Here is a 22401-nt window from a genome sequence, read left to right on the forward strand (position 1 = left end):
TTGGCTCTCCTAAACTGGCCTGAAGTGACCTGCTTTTTGTAGCATCCCTGGGCCAGTTCTCTTCAGAGCAATCTCAGGGAGTTAGACTGTGCTTCCAGAGAATTCCATCTTGCTGCTGCCAGCTTGGGGTGGGTGGGGAGAGGAGTGAATGTGTAAATGAGTGCTCAGAACTGTCTCTCAGAAGGTCTCCCCCCTGGAGATTCTACCTCTGCTTATCAGAAGGTCAGGCCAGGCTGGGATGAAACTGGAGGGAGGGTGGAGCAATGGAGATTTGCCTCTTGGCATTTTCCGGAAACTCCTGACCCATTTGAATTCCTTTACCTCTTACTCCAAACTGCAACACCTCAAGGCACCGCTCATCTGGATTTATCATTGTTCTTCTCCATGTTCTTTTGAACTTATTTCGTTTGCAATGGTAATGTGTACCTCTGCTCAGCTATAAAAACAAAGCAGAAACCTCCGTTCTTTTTCTGGAGACAACGTTAATAGCCAGGAGGAAGAAACAGAAGCTTAAGCCAGGAGAGGCTCGCTGTCGAAGGAGAGATATAAACCATTCCCTCTGCTCTCATGTGTAGAGAAAGAACTTTATTTTTAAGTGTGTTATATCAGATACTTAAAAGTCATTTTTTTTTATCTGTAAGGGAGGAAAAATAAATTGATAACAGATGTGGCATGTGTGTACACCCTTGTGTGTTTGAGGGAGATGAAGGAAGGCAGTAATTTATTTCTTACTTTCAAAAAGTACCAGTCTTGGAGCTTATTTGGTGCCTGAGAGCCTCTCAGCAAATATTTCCCTGAACCTTAAATACAGTTGCCATCCACAAAGGCTATTTTTTAACAAACCTGATGTTATTGGAAGGATGTTTTCAAATACCCATCTTTTTATGAAACACATATTCTTGGCGGCAGAAAAAATCAACGCAGTAATGAAAAATACATGTTTTTCTTTGATATTTCCTTCAAGAATATCACTGGAAAAACTTTTTGGAACTGCGTGTTGGTTGGGTCTTGAGGACTGTCTTCAGCTGTCAAGAGACCTTTTCAGAAACTGGATGAACCATCCAGAGAATGAGTAAGTGTAATATTGTAATTGCCCTTCTTTTTGTCCTGTTTCAGCACCAACAATTTCTCTTCCTTTTGATGCTCTTACTCTGGGAATGAACATTTTGTTTTTACTTAGATAATCTCTCTCTCTTACTATTTTTTTCAAATGTCCTTTAAAAAGCACACACACACAATTGTCTCATGGAGGTCTGTGCATAGCAATAGATTACAATTTATACACGGAATTCTCATCCAGGACCTCTCATTGCCGGTGCATTCCCTAATAAGCACCTGTGGTTATCTCGAGTCTTATTTAGGTTGTTCATTATAGTTATTTATTCACATATATAAAAGTGCATCTCTTTCTGTGTAAGTTTGCAGTCTCACTGACACCTGAGACCAGCACTCTGTCATTCTGGTGTTATTATATTACCTTTAAAATATGACCTCAGATGGACTCTTAGAGAATGTGATAATAAGATATGAAACCAAACTGAGTTATCAACATACACTGTTTGTACTGTTCTAATTTACTTCTCCCTCAAAACTCCTTAGTTTCTAAACTAATTTGACGATCTCAAGATGTTAATATGAATGACAGTTTTCACAATTGCTTCTCTAGATTCCTACTTTTGATATTTATATCTGAGATCACAGACATTTTTTCTAGATTTATACTTCTAAATATATGACAACCTAGATTAACATATAACTTAACTGCTATGAAAAATATCATTGCATGTTATACCTTACAGAATACCTTATCCGATTAAAAATGTGATTTTATGTTATGGCATTGCCTTGGGAAATGATAAAGAATGGGATTTTTTGTTAAATATCTACAATAATAAAACGAAGGAAGAAGAAAGGATTCAACTTGCTTATGCAATGAGCTGCAGTAAAGATCCGTGGATACTTAACAGGTGATTATTACAACTTACCTTGAAAGGGCTCTTGGTGGAGGAATGCAATTAATAAACCAAAGAGAGAAAAATAGAAATGAGCTAATATAAGAATTAATATGAAACATACTTATAATTCAGTAGCTTAGAACCATATGGGATTTTAGCTCCATTTATTTAAATTTACTCTTTCCATTGGATAATGTTTACGTATTTATTTTCTGCCACATGCGCTTTTACAGATATATGGAGTATGCCATCACTACATCTCCATTCACTTTTAATGAAACAAATATAATCGAAGCTGTGGCAGCCTCTGAAGTTGGCCGATACGTTGCAAAGGACTTTTTAATCAACAATTGGCAAGCTGTGAGTGAAAGGTAAGGAGGAAATGTGAGACCTCTCTTTCATTTAGTTCATTGGTTTGGTGCTAGTGGCTCAACTTTAGTCTGGCCAGGTCACTAAAGTCCTTTGCATTGACTAGAAAACTGATCAATTTTCCTGCGTTTAGTCTCACCACAAACTAGCTGTGTGAAAGATAAGGTCACTTATCCTCAGTTTTGGCTTTTTTTGTGAATGTAGATTTGCATGGGGTACTTATCTACCTCAGTTTCCCACTGTGCCCCCTAAGAATCTTGTCTTCAGAGACGCAGGTTAGAGCAAGTCATGTTTTTTGGTATGAGTGTACATCATCCATTCATTTCTTTTGTGAAGTACATCACCATATCTTTAAGAAACAGCAATGTTCATTACTACATAAGCTTGGATATTGCTTGTGCCTTTTGTCAGATTCCCTTTATGTATCTGGCTTCCATGTTCTTGAACTTTTTATGTTTCTCACCTTTTAAGATTAAATCTGCTTGCTACTTAGCCTGCCAGGTAAAATAGACGTTGAAATGCACAAGTCAGGCAGCATACCCTCGATAGCTGCTCTTTCTAGAACATGACTTAACCATACGTTCGTTTTGCGAGGGGTGGGAGGGTGGATCAAGCCATTTTATTGAGGGGCTTCAGGGGAGGGTCAAAGGGCTGTGAAGACAAGGAGATCTGACAGCATCCTTCTCCAGGCCAGGATCTCCCCAGCTTCACAGTCTCTGCAAGCCTGAACCATACATTCTTAAAAGCCTCGAATAATATGTCCTACAACTATTCACATACTGAAGAGTTAGCAGATCAGAGTAGACAACAGTGCAGGTACATACACAGCTGTAAAGTTGGAAGATACTTTTTGCAAATAAATTTAGGTCTTTGGAACAGAAGATATATTTAGAATATAAATGTTTAAGAATCTGAATATGGTTCTCTTATACAGCAAAATAATGGAATGTTTTTCTTTTATGGACATGTATTGAACACCTTTACAATACACCAAAAATGTATTTTTAAATCAGAAATTTTAAACATGTAGATAAAACTTCTTTTGTACAGTACCGTTTTTCTGGCTCATCAGGGGGACATGCATAGCATACTCACAATATTGAGAAAATTGGCCTTATCTCTTGTTTTAAATTATCATTCTAGGTTCATTGTTCAGAGAGAGCCTTATGACCTTGGGGGTAAATTATGTCTTCCATTTTTGTTTAAGTCATTAAAGGTAATGCCCTCCTTCCCAGGTCCTACTTCCCAGTGGGAATTTGGGAGTTGGGTATAAATCAGAAGTATTTACTCAGGTTGCCTTGTTCCATGAGGTTTCAGAGGTTCCAGCCTCGTAGGGCTGTCTGTTACGTTCTGTTCTCTCTCCCTGGAGGTTGCATCGAAAGCTCTGACCCCCATCATGCCGCCTCTTGGGCTGACATGCCTAGCTTTGCCTGGATTGGAAGCCATCTGCCCTCTTGCTGCCGTGATCATTTTGCTCAAGATCATTCACTTCAGCTACAGTCCCTGACTGTTTTCTTCCAGAGCATCCTGTGGAACAATCTAGCAGCAATTTTGGAATTAAACTGCTGAGAGAACAGCTCCTTTAAAAAATAAGTGATGATTTTCCTGAGGACCCAGCTTGTAATCACCGCAGCCTATCACAGTCTCCATGCCTTCAGATGCCCTGCCGGCCCCTGAGAAAGATGCAGGTTTAGGTGGTTCATACACCTAAAGACTCCCAAGCCCACTCTACCCCTTGAAAACCAGAATCTGCCAGAATAGGGTGCAAAATTTCTACCTTTCTGTAGCACCCCAGGTGACCCCGGCGTAGTTTAACATGGAACCAATTGACACTGGATTAAAAAATTATCGAAGCCTGCATTGCTCAATATGATAGCTACTAGCCAACATATGGCTATTTAAATTTAAATTAAGTACAGTTAAATAAAATTTAAACTTCAACTCCTCAGGGAATTCCCTGGTGGTCCAATGGTTAGGACTCCACGCTTCCACTGCAAGGGGCACAGGTTCAATCCTCAACCCCTGGTTGGGGAACTAAGATCCCATAGGCCTTGTGGCACAGCCAAAAAAAAAAAAAATTCAGTTCCTCTGTTGTAGTAGCCTTGTTTTAAGTGCTCAGTGTGGCCAGTAGCTACCATACTGGACAGCTCGGATAGAGAGCATTTCTGTCCTCGAGAGAATTCAACTGGACAACACTGCTCTAAGGGGTAAAACAGCCTCTCAATTTATTTCTCCTCTCTTTCTATACCATACACAGCACATGAAACTAGTTAAGCCCCCAAAATGGCTTTGAGCAACCCATGGGAAAGATTGCTCTTAATTTAAGTGTGTGCTAATTTTTATTCCTCAGAAGAACTGTTTTCTGCATTTGGAGAACAGAGACATGTTTGCAGCGCTCTCTAAAGAGTCCATTGTCTAGCAATTTAAATGATTTAACTGTATTAAATACGAGTATAGAAGGACTTCCTTTAAAAAAAAAAAAAACTCTAAACAGGTATTTCATTATCCCTAAGAAGGTCTTAGAATTCTAAATGCATTCACTTTTAACCATGGCTTAAATGTTTTTATCTTTTATCAACAAAATGCCATGCTCATAAAATAGATGCCTTTCCTTTTCTGTTTATGATACATTAAGCTCAGTTCACTCCTCTTACACATTCTGCTACAAAAAGTCTTTGAGACTCAAATAAATTTGCCTTCTACATCTAAAACATTTATTTTTAGGATGCAATTTATAGTCACCAGTCTTGCCGAATTTTGCAAATGATTTTGAACAGACAGTAATGTTATATATGGATTGTTAAGAGGAAATAAAAGCTCAAATTAATAATTAAAATGTTATATACATTAAAACGGCACAGGAATGCTTACCTTATTCTTTGTACATCAGAATATTTACTTAGCACTTATTAAACAATTATATTTGACATGAATATTTGTATGTCACCAGTCTTCATAAAATGATAGAGGTAGTATAAAAGTGTAAGTAAACAAATGCGATGACAAATTAAATTTGATGTTATTTAAGTGAAAAGGATTTATTTTAAATTTGCTATAATGTGACCGATCATTCGCAAATTAGCTTTGAAACTGGTATTTCTCCAGTGTGTTTCACTGAGCATTATTCATGGAGACACTGCCAAGCCTTCTGTGAACAAAGGAGACAGTAGCCCATCGGTTTGGAAACTGTCTGTTTTAACCTCCACAAATTCACAGTATATGTTAGCATCATAAAGCTCCAAGAAGCCCATCAGAAGGAAATCTAGCATCTAGCCCGGTGTCTTGTCACTGTAATCCTGCTATGTACTGTCTATGCTAATGTAAACAAAGTGTCATTCTGCCAGTAGATCAGTTGTTCCAAGCGAAAGACAGATGAGAAACTAAATTCTCTAACCCTCTCATCTGGAACTGTAACTAGAACAACATTTATCTATTGATGGCCTATTAGTTAACATTTAGGCCTTGGTTTCCTGTTGCATAAAATCAAAGATGTTGTATGTGATCAGCTATAAAGTTCTTTCTGGTAATAAGAAGTTCTGGTTTTTCTATGCCAAGGCACAGTTAGTTCAAGCTGTTGTTGGGGGTTATAAAGTGATTAAGACACGGTCTCTGATAAATGTTACAGAGGACAGTTGGAGAGTGCTCTAGGGAATAAAAGAGAAGAAAGGGGATTTGAACAAGCAGGTGGAAAAACTCACCTTCTACATGGAAGGGAGGACACCAGTAATTGCCTGGGGGCAAGGCTGAGAGTCTGACTTGGGACTGATCATCATAACTGGCTGGAGCTTAGGGCCCTGGAAAGGAGGCAATAGGGCTGGTCAAGCGTTAGAGTTGAGACACTGCCAACAGCAGTCCAGGAACATCTGCTCCCCTTAGCCAGGCCCCAGATTCTTCCCAGGGAGCCTAATCTGAATATATATCTTGGAACACTTGCTTGAGTAAAACAACTTTGGTTTGATACTGCTTCTCAGTCCCACGTGCAGGGCACTGCACTGGTGGCTGTGGGGTATTTAGTTAATTGTTAGATGAGAGGTGATCTTTTGGATACTGATCCCAGTGAGGGAGCTTCCACTAACCATAAAGACATCTTTCAGGTTACAGAGAAATCAGTATGAACCTGCCCTTGTGCATAGCTCCTATGAAGAAATGTGTGAATAGACACGAAACAATAGGATTTTTGTGACTTCTTATTGGATGTGGTAGAAATGATGTTTGCTTCATGCTTGTTATGTTGCTTTTGGCTTTCATAAAATGATTCAGGCTTCACCGCCTACAGCAATACCCTAGCTTTATTTGAATATAGAATACAAGGTATCATCACTTTCAAACTCAACTGATCCAAAACGAATCTTACCCTCTTCTTCACCAAACCCCTTATTTCTTCTCCAAATATGTGATACTGGCTAAAGTCCTATGCTTGAAAAACTTACACTCTTTTTTCTTTAACTTTTTATTTTAAATTGGAGTCTCGCCGATTAGCAATGCTCTGATAGTTTCAGGTGCACAGCAAAGCAACTCAGCCATACATATACATGTATCCATTCTCCCCCAGGTTCCCCTCCCATCCAGGCTGCCACATAACATTGGGCAGAGTTCCCTGTGCTATACAGTAGGTCCTTGTTGGTTATCTTTTTAAATATAGCAGAAACTTACACTCACTTTTACTTCTACTCTGTTGTATTTCATGATGGGGAACATAGAGTTGAAAGGGTTAAATCGGAACAAACTGAGAGAATTAAGATGTTATCGGAGTGCTGTGTCCAAGCACTGGAGGGCCCATTTTCACTGCCTATCACTGGGTCCGGCGAGATAACCTGGCTGCCTCCATGCTTGCCTAAGTGGCCAAGCTTGCTGTTGGAAATCAGACATGGCAGGGGAAGGGATGGGAGGGGAGGGCAAATGTGAGAAAGGGGAGAAGCAGAAGGTGAGATGGACTAGAGTCCCAAATCACGCTGACCAGCACTGAATATTATCAATTTCTTGAAAGGGCAACTATCCTGACAAATGTTGCCTCCTGTCTTCATGTTAATACCTTTGACTACTGGCGGGCTAAGCTATCTGTAATGTATATATTTTTGTTGAGTACTGTTTCAGAGAGAAGGATAAATCATCTGTCTCAAAAATACCTACTCTTGAAACTTTCAAGAACAGGAAGGAATGAAGCGTGCCAGGCACCCTGATAGGTGCTTCAGTGTACATTATCTCATTTAATCTCCATCCCAATGCTTCTAACTATATGTTATTCCCCATTTTTACAATTTATAAGTTGCCACAAGGTAACTTCAAACCCAGCCCTGCCTCTGGGGTAACCTTTCTCCTGTATTTGGTAGAAAAATCACACGTTTAGCAATGTAGGTAGTTTTCTTTTGTTTCCTACTTTTTTTTAAGTCTGGAACTCAGTTTCTTTGCAAGTTTTGTCAAATTTCTTGAGTCATTTCACAGGCTTTTTAAACCTGGCCAACCAAAATGAAGAACTAAGAAATATTTCTTCTTTCCCCATAGGAACAGATTTGGTTGCCCGAATTATATGTAGACAGTCTCTTATTCTCCACTTTGCTGAAGTAGACTCAGCTTAAGTTATAGCTGGGAACTTAAAAAGGACAAAAGCACTGTGTTTCTCTCACCTTTGTCTGCATATCATGCCAATGTTAACTCTTACAATTTTTAATTTCAAGTATACATTTTTGAAGTAAACCAATTGTATGTGTTAACTATCAACTATCAAGACAGAATCCTGATTCAACCCTTTCTTGTCCAGGCCATTATATTAACCTTTTAAATTTTCTTTCCTTTTTAATGCATCCAAAAGTCTTTCTTTACTCTTTTAACTACAGCAACACTTTGAGCAGGTATGTATCTGCTGTTTTTCCATAGCAACATGTCATGGCTGTTTTTCAGACAATTCTTGTCAGTTATTCAAGGTCACTAAACTAAAGGGGAAGTTTCAGTTACCATACCTGTTTGAGGGAGCTTAAGGAAAGCCAGAGTACTTAGCCCTCAGGGATCACCAACATTTTGAGAATCTCTTTCCAAAAAGCATATACAAATGCAGAAGTTTCAATAAGCTTTCAGGGTATTTTAGTCAGCGTTTCTGAAACTGATTCTATATTAACTACACTTTTTAAGGGGTATACTTTGAGTATTTACCTATTTTCTTTTTTTTTTTTTTTTTTTACGGTACACGGGCCCCTCACTGTTGTGGCCTCTCCCGTTGCGGAGCACAGGCTCCGGACGCGCAGGCTCAGCGGCTGTGGCTCACGGGTGCAGCCGCTCCGCAGCATGTGGGATCTTCCCGGACCGGGGTACGAACCCGTGTCCCCTGCATGGCAGGCGGACTCTCAACTACTGCGCCACCAGGGAAGCCCTACCTATTCTCTTTTAAAATTTCTTAATTTGGGTATGTGACATCTGTTCTAACCACTTCATTTTGAAAGATAAAAACAGTTGTTGTTACTGTTTTTAAGAACAGCTTTTTATATTTAAATGAAACTTTTAAAACTATCTGTTACACAAATCAATATTAAACTATAATTCTTTGTGCTAATAGACTTTCCTATAGCATGAATATTCTATGAAAAGATGAAGCTAAACAAGTTCATATATGGTTTTGCTTAGATTTGGGAGTTAGGAATTAATAAGGGCTGTATACTTAGCATTTATCTGCTCTGTAGCTTTGTCTTGCCAAACATTTTCCACTCATGATTAGCATCTCGTTGCTTTGTAGGTATGGAGCACAATCATTGGTTACTCTGTTATATGTAATAGGGAGAACCATAAGTACGGATTTACAGATCTTAGAGGTAAGTACTATAGATATTGTGCATTATAAAGACAATTTAGAAACCATTTTTTGTGTAGTTTGGAGTTGCTAAAATTAAAAATAATATGCTTTTCTGAATTGTTACATTCTATGCTCCATTGATGGTATTATCACTGTGCAGGAAATGTCTTTTTTAAATTATTATTTATTTATTTATTTTTGGCTGCGTTGGGTCTTCATTATGGTGCGCGGGCTTCTCACTGCCGTGGCCTCTCCCGTTGCAGAGCACGGGCTCCAGGCACGCGGGCCTCGGCAGTTGTGGCACATGGGCCCAGCCGCTCCGCGGCATGTGGGATCCTCCCAGACCAGGGCTCGAACCCATGTCCCCTGCATCGGCAGGCGGACTCTCAACCACTGTGCCACCAGGGAAGCCCAGGAAATGTCTTTTAATTCTGTCTTGCTCTTGAAATAGAGACCATTCTTGTTCATGGAGGGTTGTATTTCACCTGAGTTATTGCAGTAGACTATGGCCCGGGCTCCCTGGCATAGGCTGTTCTTCCCTCCATCCCATCCATCACATCACTGCCAGTCATTGCCCTGCTCCCAAAGTTTCAGTATCTCATCATAGTTTTTAGAAGAAATTTTAAAATCTTTTCATTAGCACATGAAGCCCTTCATGATCTGGCCCCTGCGTTACTCCCTAGCTTCACTTTTGCCCACTTCACCAACCAGTGTCAGAGAATAAGAGGCATAGGTACCCCCGAACACTTTTCCTCTAGTTACACTGTACCACTTAACAGAATTTCTTAAATTATCATGTTGTTGCACATTTCCCAGATTTCAGAAACACTCTACCTTCTGTCTGGGGTGCCCTCCTCATGCCTGTCCTTGCCTGGGTAATTCCTAATCCTCCTTTAAGACCCTGCTTCAACCACATATTCTAGGAAATTTTTTTTTAATACATTAATTAATTTGGCTGCATTGGGTCTTTGTTGCTGCATGCGGGCTTCTCATTGCAGTGGCTTCTCTTGTTGCAGAGCATGGGCTCTAGGCACGCGGGCTTCAGTAGTTGTGCCTCGCTGGCTTCAGCAGTTGTGGCTCACGGGCTCTAGAGTGCAGGCTCAGTAGCTGTGATGCAGGGGCCCAGTTGCTCCGCTGCATGTGGGATCTTCCTGGACCAGGGATTGAACCCGTGGTCCCCTGCATTGGCAGGCGGATGCTTAACCACTGCGCCACCAGGGAAGCCCTCTAGGAAATTTTTAACTAACTAATTTACATGCTCTCCTCCTCTGTGCTCCCAAATCATCCTATATAGTTGTTACTATGAGAGAGAGAGGAAGAACTGGTAATTCCTGAAGGAATGATCTTTGTTTGGGTTTTGGCCTGCCTGAGGCTGAGCTGTCAGGACCTGATTTATCAAGGATTCCCCAGACAAGAGAGTGAGGGGCACACCCAAAAATCCTGGAACAAAAGCTCCTAGAATCAACTGAGTTTGTGCTGATATCTTCAAAAGTGCCTCTGTTCATCTTTATCTCTACAAAACCCAGTAGTTTTGTTGTTGTTGAACGAATGAATGAAGTTTGTATAACTTTAGCAATCCCCAAAGTTCCAAAATTCTATAATCACTGATAGTTCATTAAAAAAATGCAAAAATGGATTTAGCAGTAGTTAAATTATTGTAATTTTGAAAACAAGTGAGTTAGCTACCATGAATATCTTTGTCAAAAAGCTGTTAATGACCAGCAGTCCTACTGCAATGTATTGGTTCACATGATAATATTGAAAACAATTACTAAAAGTGGTAAATGAAAAGAAAGTCATATGAATCCCTTTTCCCTCCACACCAGCACAGTTTTTATACACTCTCCTTATCTCTTACTCTGGTCTTTCTATTCCACCCTGCTGGAGCCTGTCCTCACTCGTGCTCTCAAGCACCTGTGAAGCCCCGCACACACAGTCCCACAGACCCACACTCCCCTCCAACCCACTGCAGGTGCTCGATCATGGGCGGTGCTGCTGGTGTGTGGCTCCCACTGCCTGGCAGGAATGCCCAGGTGTGGGAGAGAATGGGAGGTTTGCTCCTGGCCCCTTAATCTACTTTTTCCTAGAACCTTATTTGTCTTTTGCATTGTAGTTAGGCTTGACAGCCCTATTACTACCTAATTTCAAGTACATTAGGGTTTATGTGACCTTTTGTGAGCTGGTAGGGTACACTGTCATTTTATGGTAATGTGTGTTCTGAGTTATAATCCAATGACACAGAAATAGACTTTTGGAATATGATTTATTCAGTTCAATTATTATTATCCCAATTATTCAATCGGGATCTGTCTGGCTTGAATGTAATGTTGCAACAAACATTCCCATAACTGAATGCTTGACCTGACTCAATGAAGGAATTTAACCAATGGATGAATCCACTATAAATATTCTTAAATAAAGGGTAACATTTGTAAAGACATGGATGTTGTGTACCAGTTTTGAACTTTGGAAGTTGCAAAGTTTCTTTTGAAATAAGGAAAGGTCTCATTGTGTCTCTGTCTACAAATCTTGTATAATATCCAATATGCATTCTGGAAATCTTCATTGAGCACCTACTATGTGCTTGGGGAATAGAGCAGTGAGTAGAATAGACAAAGTTCCTACTTCCTGGAGCTTCCAGTCTGCATCGGATTCTTCAGGATAGGTGTGGTCTTCATCACATTTTCTCAGTCACAGTATCCTCAGGGACACACCATATAGGGACAGACATTTCTACTCATTCCAACTGTCATCATCCATTCACAAGATCATGTCGCTACTTAACATGAACTTTGTCTTACTGTGCCTAAGTGAGAAGTTCAATTGCACTGATGGACCAACCGTCTCTTTGTCCTTTCAGCTGCAGCAGTTTTGCAGTAACATGTTGGAGGAGCACCAGAGACTCACAGTTCAGGCCAAATTACAGACAATAAAGAATGAAAATCTGAAAAACAAGGAGCGAAGTGCCAGGATAGCTGCGTGGCTACAGAAAAACACATAATTTAGTGGCAACTTTCGGCCCTTCTCTTGCATATTATAATGTGCTCACGGTTTTGTCTTCCAATATTCTGTGAGTCTGGAAAACCACACGTTTTGTTATTCGTATTTCAGTCACATTTACTACTCAGAGTCCTGTTCTTCCCCTATTGTCACATTTGGCCCTGAGGCTCAGTGATTGTTGAGGATTTTGCCAATAATGCTGTATTTCTGGGGAAGATTTTGCTTCATGTTGGGCTATAAACCACATGATTTACTTTAAATGCCTTGGAAAAACAAATTTACCGTAGAAAGTTTTGCTTGTTCAGTTGTGAAGGCCAGTGGAATATTACATCATTGGGTAATGAGCACATTCTTTTCTGAGGGAAATACAGATTTGCAATACTCTAGGGTTTATTTAGTTCAATACTTAAAGAGTAATGAGCAAATGACACAACAGTGTAAAGAAATAGAAACCAGAAAAATAATATTCACTAGAAGACAGACAAGCCAAAGAAATGCAAGTTTTAAAAAGAAGAAACAGACAATTTTGTGAGCCACATTAAGTGCCCCAAAGGCAAGAAATGTGTCTCCTCCTGCCCATTTCTCTCTCCCCAGTGCCTGCTGCATCACGCCACACTTTACTGGCTACTAACTTTATGGTGTCACAAAGAGACCTGGAATCGTAGGATCTATGAAGTACCCTTAGGATTGCTGTTGTGGAGAGCAAATGGAAAGCAAGGCTGTGACCTGAAGCTCTTGACTGTAATTCACCTGTGGGACAGACACTCTTTCAGCCAAAATTTAGCAGCAAAAATGATGATGTCAACAGACAATAGCAATTATGGGCTAATCTCCATCGCAAAGGACAATGGTCAGATAAAGAGTAATAGAACTAAAAGATTAACCAGAGCATAATCTTTATAGCTTTGCACTCAGCAGATTAAGTTTGAAATGTGGTTTCATTTGGCCAAATTGAACCTGCTTGTAGTTTGGAGAACTTTAAACATTTTCATCAATCACAAAGTACGGAATTAGCTTAGTTTTGTTACCCCTGATTTAATCAGGACAGCTAAGGCAAATCATCCTACTCTAGATTTTGTGTGTATACCATTTAATTCTTGTTTTCACTTTAATTTTGTTTTTACAGAATGGGGGTAAAACTACAGATCTTCTATCTACCTCAAAGTGATACTGTAAAGATTAAGGATTATGTCAATGAAAGGCCTTTACATATGTCATATAAACTCAAGGCAATGTGATCTAAGGGTTTTTTCCTATTTCTTCTGTAAGTTAATGTACCCACAAATTAATATGCAAGACAAAAGTTCACTTTCATAGTCACTTCACAAGAAGATACTCTCTGAGAGGGAATGGGAGGTTATGGGACTTGGCCATGAGAACAGACCAAAGCACAGCCTGCACAGACTTGACCATGGGTCATAGGTCAGAGAGATTTTTCTTTAAATTTAGCAATTTAAAATATAAGCAATAAAACGTCTCCATGTCTTCAAATTGTTACGTGTGCAGTATCTTCCTGTGTTTTCTTAAACGTGCGTTCTCTGTTTCCCGTATCTCCTTCAATCATCCATCTCATCTTTTGATAACCATGTCACGTGTCCTCTCAACTGCTTTCTCCTCCTTTCTTTCTCTCCTCCACTTCCACTCCCTCCCCCTCCGTTGTGTTCCCCTGTCTTCCTTCTCCCTTTCCAGTAACCTCTGCCTTCCTTCTGCCTGGTTGTCCATGTCCCCTCTCCTTGATCTTCCTCCCCTCCTGTGCTCTCATTCGACCAAGTGTGCTTGGAGGCTGGCACTCAAGATGCTGAGCGGGCTCTGATGCCTGTTATTGGTGATGCCAAGCCCTGATCCTACCAAAGGAGCACATTGGACTCTTCAGACCATTTGTTGACAATTAAAGTTCCATTATATCTTAGCTTCTGTAGTAATTAAACAGCACCAAAAATGTTTATCCAAAATCAAATGCCCAAATATTTGGTTAATAGTCCTTCCTCTAAATACAAACAAGAATTTTGAATAATGTACATTTTTTCTTACTTGGATGAAGCCAATTACTCCAGATAAGCATTATATTTTATTATATTGTACCTTATACTTAGTATAAAAAGAAGTAATTATTGATTGATTACTGTGATAGCAATAAGTCAGGGAGTGATACTGAGTCAGATTTGTCTAAATGGTATAAATACTTTATTAACCAATAAACCAGCTTATTTATTAGCACGCCAACTGTAACACAATATTTTCGACCCATCTAGTTTATACTGTTCATCCTAAAGCAGGTTAACAAGATATACAATGTATTCATGATTTTTTTAATTTGATCATTAGAAATTAAAGTTTTCCTTATAATCTTATGCTTTTTTCCTCTCAGACCTATTCAGTGACTTTTCATTGTTGACCTTCAGTGAGAGAACAAATGCCTTAGTCTTGAACACTCTAGATGCTTTGTAATTCAGAGCTCTGGGACCAATCTGTACAGCAATTTATTCTGAAGAATGAATGAAGACGCAAAATGAGCTTTAAAAAGGATTTCTACTTGATTACTTTTCCTGTTTACTCCAGTGAATGCTTTTTTTCCATCCAAACTCTAGCAGGATTAATATGTCCAATCCCAAGCCTTAAGGGAGGTTTACAAGTGAATGTAACTGCTTCCCCGGATACAAAGAATTACGTAGCATAGTCAGAAGCATTTGAAACTACACGTATATTGCCTCCAGCTCAATCTTCTCACCAATTCAACAACATTCAGCAAATATGTTCTTCACAGCACAACTCTTATTTAAGAGTTATTTGGACTCTTCCTCTTCCCTTCCTTTTATAAACAGGTCAGTCCTAAAGGTGAGGCAGAGCAAGGTAAGCGTCTACACCAGTGGGAGCTGAGGGGCAGCTGAGGAGGCCCAGGACCTGGAACGAGGTGTAAGAGCTTGAGTGGGTGAAGAGGGAGTCCACACACCAGGGAGCAGCTTGGCACAGGATGTCAGAGCCCATGAAGGGTGAGTAGAGTGGCCTTACGACATGGACAGTCAGAGCCCAAACAGGGTGAGAATGGGGAGTCCCATAGTGGGGCGGAGAGGAGGCTCAGACTGGATGAGGGTTCAACATAAGGTATCAGAGCCTGAGGCAGGAGAGAACGACATCCACATGGGGTGGGGGAGAGGCAGATATGGGAGCTTGGTTACCACAGGGGGTATGGTTCAAATAAGAAAATTTACAAATGATAATAAGATTCAGGTTTCTCACTGCTGGAGAAGGGAGTTGCAGATATTCAAAAGGAAAAACTAGAATGAACCCTTTTTTGTTGGATTGGAATTAGAGGTATTGATGTTAGCAGTTCTCACTGTTCTCAATACATGGATAGATTTATACATATAGATGTAAATGTGTGTTTGTAAACATATCTTGCACTTTCTCTCTAGATATATATAGACATAGATGGAAATACAAATATAGATATAGAAATAGATGTAGATACAGATATAGATATAGACTTTAACTTTCTAACTGAGAAGGCCTGGGAGCAACAACACCTCAATGACAATGAGCACATCCAGTACCCAGATCTTGGCTTCTAAATGCCATGCTCTGCTAAAAGAACCAGGGCTTCTTGGGGAAATGGCTGATTTCAGGGATGGGGCAGGAAAGGGACAGTTTGAGATAGAACATCTCTTTGTACTAAAAGATAAGAAAGTACTCAAATAATGATGGGTACATATCAAAGGGTACAAAAGCCAACCACAAAAGTAGCAGGATACTAAGTAAGACAGGTCAAAGGCTTCCTCTCGCTTTACTTCCCCTCACAAATAATGCCAAGAAGAATAAAATGAAAATATCACCTTCTCTGCTTTCAGGCTTCTGCTGAAAGTGGGCTAGTTTGATGACTTGAAGAGTCTTGGACCCTGGGTGTTGATAGATACATATCAGAGGAGTAAATGAGTACTAAGCATGGAGTTTGCAAAAGTTTCTTTTTATTTATCCTCATGCAGTGATCACCCTATCATTTACAATGGCCCCTCAATCTTAGCATATCTTACCTGGGATCAACACAGTCTATTAGTCCCATCAGTTTCTATGAGCCAGAACAGTCCTTATTGAGGCCAGGGGTCTTAGGTCTCATTTTAGGAGACTGTGTAAGAATGCTCCATAATAGTGAGTGAGTATTATTTCTTTCAGAAATGATTACCACAATAAGATTAGTGAACATCCATGGTCTCCCATAGATACAAAATTAAAGAAATAGAAAAAAAAATTTTTTTTCTTGTGATGAGAACTCTAAGGATTTACTCTCTTAACAACTTTCATATATAATATACAGCAGTGTTAATTATATTTATCATGTTGTACATTACATCCCTAGTATTTATTAGCTTGTCTCCAGAAATTGATATCTTCTGATTACCTTCATGTAACCCCCCATCCCATCCCCCCACCCCACACCTTTGGTAATTACAAAGCTGATCTCTTTATATGGGTTTGTTTGTTTGTTTGTTTTTGAAGTATAATTGACTTACAATGCTATGAGAGTTGCTGGTGCAGAACACAGTGATTCAGTATTTCTATGCATTACAAAATGGTCACTACAATAAGTCTAGTTACCATCCGTCACCATACGAAGATATTACAAAATTACTGACTATGTTCCCCATGCTGTACATTTCATACCTGTGATATTTATTTTGTAGCTGGTAGTTTGTACCTCTTAATCTCCCTTACCTATTATTCTCCTCTCCAGAATTCCCTCACCTCTGGCAACCACCTATTTTGTTCTTTGTATCTATGACTCTGTTTCTGTTGTTTGTTCATTTGTCTTGTTTTTTAGATTCCCCATATAAGTGAAATCATACCGTATTTGTCTTCCTCTGACTTATTTCACTTAGCATAATACTCTCTAGGTCCATCCATGTTGTTGCAAAATGCAAGATTTAATTTTTTTGTGGCTGAGTAATATTCCATTGTATTTATCCATATAATATTCTTTATCCATTCATCCAATAATGGACACTTAGGTTGCTTCCATATCTTAGCTATTGTAAATAATGCTGTAATAAACATAGGGGTGCATATATCTTTTCTAATTAGTGTTTTCATTTTCTTTGGATATATACCTGAAAGTGGATTCCTCAGTCATATGGTGCACAAGAGTTCCCTTGTTTCCTTTTCTCCAGATCCTTACCAGCCATTGTTATTTGTTGTCTTTTTGATAATAGCCATTCTGACAGATGTGAGGTGGTATCTCATTGTGCTTTTGATTTGCATTTTCCTGATGATTGGTGATGTTGAATATTTTCATGTGCCTGTTGGTCATCTGTATGTCTTCTTTGGAAAAAATGTCTATTCAGGTCCTCTGCCCACTTTTTAAATGGGTTTTTTGATGTTGAGTTTTATGAATTCTTTATATATTTTGTACATTATCCCCTTATCAGATCTATCATTTGCAAATATCTTCTCCCATTCAGTAGGAGGCCTTTTCCTTTTGTTGATAGTTTCCTTTACTGTGCAAAAGCTTTTTAGTTTGATGCAGTCCCATTTGTTTATTTTTTATCTTGTTTTCCTTACCTGAGGAGAGAGATCCAAAAAAAGATTGCTAAGACTGATGTCAAGAGTGTACTGCCAACTTTTCTTCTAGGAGTTTTATGGTTTCAGGTCTTAGTTTAATATTTTAATCTATTTTGAGTTTATTTTTGTATATGGTATGAGAAAGTAGTCCAGTTTGATTCTTTTACATGTAGCTGTCCAGTTTTACCAACACAATTTATTTAAGAAGCTGTTGTTCCCCCATTATATAGTTTTGCCTCCTTTGTCATAGAATAATTGCCTGAATAAGTGTGGGTTCATTTCTGGGCTCTCTATTCTGTTCCATCGATCTATGTGTCTGTTTTTGTGCCAATACCCTACTGTTTCAATTACTGTAGGTTTGTAGTATAGTCTGAAGTCAGAGAGTGTGATACCTCCAGCATTGTTCTTATTTCTCAAGATTGTTTTGGCTCTTCAGGGTCTTTTGTGTTTCCATACAAATTTTAGAATTATCTGTTATAGTTCTGTGAAAAATGTCCTCGGTATTTTGATAGGAATTGCATTGAATTTGTAGATTTCCTTGGGTAGTATGGTCATTTTTTTTTTCACTGTATTTGTTTTTAAAATTTATTTATTTATTTTGGGCTGTGTTGGGTCTTCGTTTCTGTGCGAGGGCTTTCTCTAGTTGTGGCGAGTGGGGGCCACTCTTCATTACGGTGCGCGGGCCTCTCACTGTCGCGGTCTCTCTTGTTGCGGAGCACAGGCTCCAGACGCGCAGGCTCAGTAGTTGTGGCTCACGGGCCTAGTTGCTCCGCGGCATGTGGGATCTTCCCACACCAGGGCACGAACCCGTGTCTCCTGCATTAGCAGGCAGATTCTCAACCACTGCGCCACCAGGGAAGCCCCAGTATGGTCATTTTAACAATATTAATTTTCCAATCCAAGAACACAGTATATCTTTCCATTTGTTTGTGTCATCTTCAATTTCTTTAATCAATGTCTTATAGTTTTCCGAATATAGGTCTTTAACCTCCTTAGTTAGATTTCTTTCCAGGTATTTTATTATCATTGATACAATTATAAATGGGATTCTTTTTTAAAATTTCTCTTTCTGGTAGTTCACTGTTAGTGTATAGAAACACAACAGATTTCTGTATATTAATTTTATGTCCTGCAACTTTACTGAATTCATATATGAGTTCTAGTAGTCTTTTGGTGGTGTCTTGTAGCATTTTCTATATGTAGTATCATGTCATCTGCAAACAGTGCCAGTTTTACTTCTTCCTAATTGCAATGGTCAGGACTTCCAATACTATGTTAAATACACATGGCAAGAGTCTTGTTCCTGATCTTAGAGGAAATGCGTTCAGCTTTTCACCATTGAATGGGATGTTACCTGTGGACTTGTCATATATGGCCTTTATTATGTTGAGGGCTGTTTCCTGTATACCCACTTTGTTAGCTGTTTTTATCATAAATGGATGTTGAATTGTGTCAAAAGTGTTCTACATTTATTGAGATGATTGTAGGATTTTTATTCTTCAAGTTATCAATGTGGTGTATTACATTTATTGATTTGCAGATACTGAAACTTTCTTCCATCACTGGGATAAATCCTACCTGATCATGATGTATAATACTTTTAATGTATTACTGGATTTGGTTTGCTAATATTTTGTTGAGGGTTTTTGCTTCTGTGTTCATCAGTGATATTTGCCTGTAATTTTCTTTTTTTGTGATATCTTTGACTGATTTTGCTATCAGGGTTATGCTGCCCTTGTAGAATGTGTTTGGGAGCATTGTTACCTCTGCAATTTTTTGGAAGAATTTGGAAAGGTTAGGTGTTAACTTTTCTTTAAATGTTGCATAGAATTCACCTGTGAAGCCATCTGGCTTTTGTTTGTTGGGAGTTTTTGAATTACTGATTCAATTTCCCTACTGGTAATTGGTCTATTCATATTTGGTATTTCTTCCTGATTCAGTCTTGGAAGATTGTACATTTCTAAGAATTTGTCCATTTCTTCTAGGTTGTCCATCTTATTGGAGTATAATTGTTTGTAGAAATCTCTTATGACCCTTTGTATTTCTGTGGTATTGGTTGTAACGTCGCCTTTTTTATTTGATTTTATCAATTTAGGTCCTCTCTCTTTTTTTCTTGATGAGTCTGGCTAAACGTTTATCAATTATATTTATCTTTTCAATGAACCAGCTTTAGTTTCATTGATCTTTTCTATTTTTTTTGTCTCTATTTAATGTATTTCTGCTCTGATCTTTATTACTTCTTTCCTTCTCTAACTTTGGGTTTGTTTGTTCTTTTTCTAGTTCCTTTAGTTGTAAGGTTAAGTTGTATATCTGAGTCTTTTTTTGTTTTCTGAGGTAAGCTTGTATCACTATAAACTTTCCTCTTAGAACTGCCTTTGCTGCATCCCATAGATTTTGAATCATTATGCTTTGTCTTCATTTGTCTCCAGGTATTTTTTATTTTCTCTTTGATTTCTTCAGTGACCCATTGGTTGTTTAGTAGCATATAGTTTAGCCTCCATGTGTTTGTGTCTTTGCAGTTTTTTTCTTGTAGTTGATTTCTAGTCTCACAGCTTTGTAGAAAGCATAGAAAAGATGCTTGCTACTATTTCAGTTTTTTAAAATTTACTCAGACTTGTTTTGTGGCCTAGCATGTGAGCTATCCTAGAGGATGTTCCATGTACACTTGAAAAGAATATGTATTCTGCTCCTTTTGGATGAAATGTTCTATATCCATATATTAAGTCTATCTGGTCTAATGTGTCATTTAAGGCCAGTGTTTCCTTATTGATTTTCCGTCTGGATGATCTGTCCAATGATGTAAATGGTCTGTTTCAGTTTCTTACTATTGTTGTGTTACTGTCAACTTCTCCTTTTATGTCTATTAATATTTGCTTTATGTATTTAGGTGCTTCTATGTTGGGTGCATATATATTTATAATTGCTAAATCTTCTTCTTGGATTGATCATTTATTATGTAATGTCCTTCTTTGTCTTTTGTTACAGTCTTTGCTTTAAAGTCAATTTTATCTAATATAAGTGTTACTACCCTGCCTTTCTTGTTATTTCCATTTGCATTGAGTACCTTTTTGCATGCCCTCCCTTTCAGTCTCTGTGTGTCTTTAGATCTAAAGTGAATCTCTTGTATACAGCATATAGATAGGTCTTGGCTTTGTATCCATTCAGTGACTTTGTGCCTTTTGATTGGAGCATTTAGTCCATTTACATTTAAAGTAATTATTGATAGGTACATACTTATTGCCATTTTTTTCATTGTTTGAGGGTTGTTTTGTGGTTCTTTTTTGTTCCTTTTTTCTTCTTTTGCTCTATTCCCTTGTGATTTGATGACTATCTTTAGTGTTATGCTTAAATTCCTTTCTCTTTTGTGTGTGTTTATCTATTATAGGTTTTTGGTTTGTGATTACCATGAAGTTTGCATACAGCAATTCATATAAATATGTGATTATTTTAAGTTGCTGATCTCTTAAATTGGAACCCATTTTAACAACCTTACACTCCCCCTCCCTCTCACATTTACTGTTTTTGACATCATATTTTATATTTTTTTGTTTTGTGTATCCCTTAACTACTTACTGTGGATATAGATGATTTTACTACTTTGTCTTAACCTTCCTACTAGCTTCTTAAGTGGTTGATCTCCTACGTTTACTATATATTTGCCTTTACCAATGAGATTTTTCCTTTTGTAATTTTCATATTTCTAGTTGTGGCCTTTTCTGCTTAGAGAAGTCCCTTTAACGTTTCTTGTAAAGCTGGTTCCATGGTGCTGTCTCTTAGCTTTTGCTTGTCTGGTAAACTTTGGAGCTCTCCTTCAAATCTGAATGCTAGCATTGCTGGAACACATTCTACTGTTGCCTCATTTTGCCAAATTCACTGTTTTCATTTTTATATATTTGGAAGGTTGATTATGTATTCTGATCTTGGAGAAGTGCCCTTATATAAGAAACATCCCATGGGGCCCAGCAGCTCACTCACCTCTGCTCACTGGTGCTGTATGCTCTAGATGTGCCCTCTATGTGGGCTGCATGGATCCTTCTGTTGTGGTGGGCTGACTACTGTGGGTGCAGTCGGCGTGGCTGGCCCCTAGTCTGGTTGGCTGCCAGGCCCTGCCTGGTGTGGAGGCTGCCAGGCACTGGTGGGTAGGGCTGGATCCTGACATGGCTGGCTACATGGCCAGGGGAGTCCCAGTGCTGGTGCCAGCTCAGTGGTGGGCAAGGTTGGGTCATGAGGCTGCTGGCTACAAAGCCCAGGGGATCCCAGGGCTAGTGCTGGCCCACTGGTGGCTGGATCCAGGTCCCAGGGTGGCTGGCTGCTGGGCCAGGGTTCCTGGAGGCAGTTCAGCCTGCTGGTGGGTGGGGCTGTGGTTGCAGAGTCTGGGGTGTTCCAGAACTGGGGCCCTTCTGCTATTGGGCAGGGCTGGGGCCCAAGACATCATGGGATGCTACCAGCCTGCTAGTGAGTGGACCAGGTCTTGACACAGCCTGCTTTGGGGCCTCAGTTGTCCCAGGGCTTGTGTATGCCTGCTTGTGTGTGGGGTCGTGGGCCCAGAAGCTCCCTGGGCTGGTTTCCACCCACTGGTGGTTGAGGTCAAGTCCCAGGGCTAATGCCGGCCTACTGGCAGATCCAGGTCCTGGGGTCTCTAGCTGTGGGGCCCCAGTGGCCCCAAAGTTGGTGTTGGCACACAGGTGGGATAAGCTAGAGATAGTGCCAGCCCACTGATGGGTACATTTGGGTCCTGGGGTCTCT

General features: G+C 39.4%; 1 protein-coding gene across 1 annotated transcript in view; it reads left to right on the forward strand.

The window, feature by feature from the left end:
* LVRN (laeverin) overlaps window positions 1–12384 on the forward strand; it is an 89550-nt gene extending 77166 nt beyond the window's left edge. The window contains exons 16-20 of the mRNA XM_029217742.1: window positions 965–1072; window positions 1800–1967; window positions 2189–2326; window positions 9049–9124; window positions 11966–12384. Coding sequence (XP_029073575.1) covers window positions 965–1072; window positions 1800–1967; window positions 2189–2326; window positions 9049–9124; window positions 11966–12106 — 631 coding nt within the window. The 3' untranslated portion in view covers window positions 12107–12384. The remainder of the gene's footprint in view (window positions 1–964; window positions 1073–1799; window positions 1968–2188; window positions 2327–9048; window positions 9125–11965) is intronic.
* The last annotated feature ends 10017 nt before the right edge of the window (window positions 12385–22401 follow it).

This window comes from Monodon monoceros, unplaced genomic scaffold (genome assembly GCF_005190385.1).
Source record: "Monodon monoceros isolate NGI ecotype Baffin Bay Population unplaced genomic scaffold, NGI_Narwhal_1 Super_Scaffold_12, whole genome shotgun sequence".
Lineage (NCBI taxonomy): Eukaryota > Metazoa > Chordata > Mammalia > Artiodactyla > Monodontidae > Monodon > Monodon monoceros.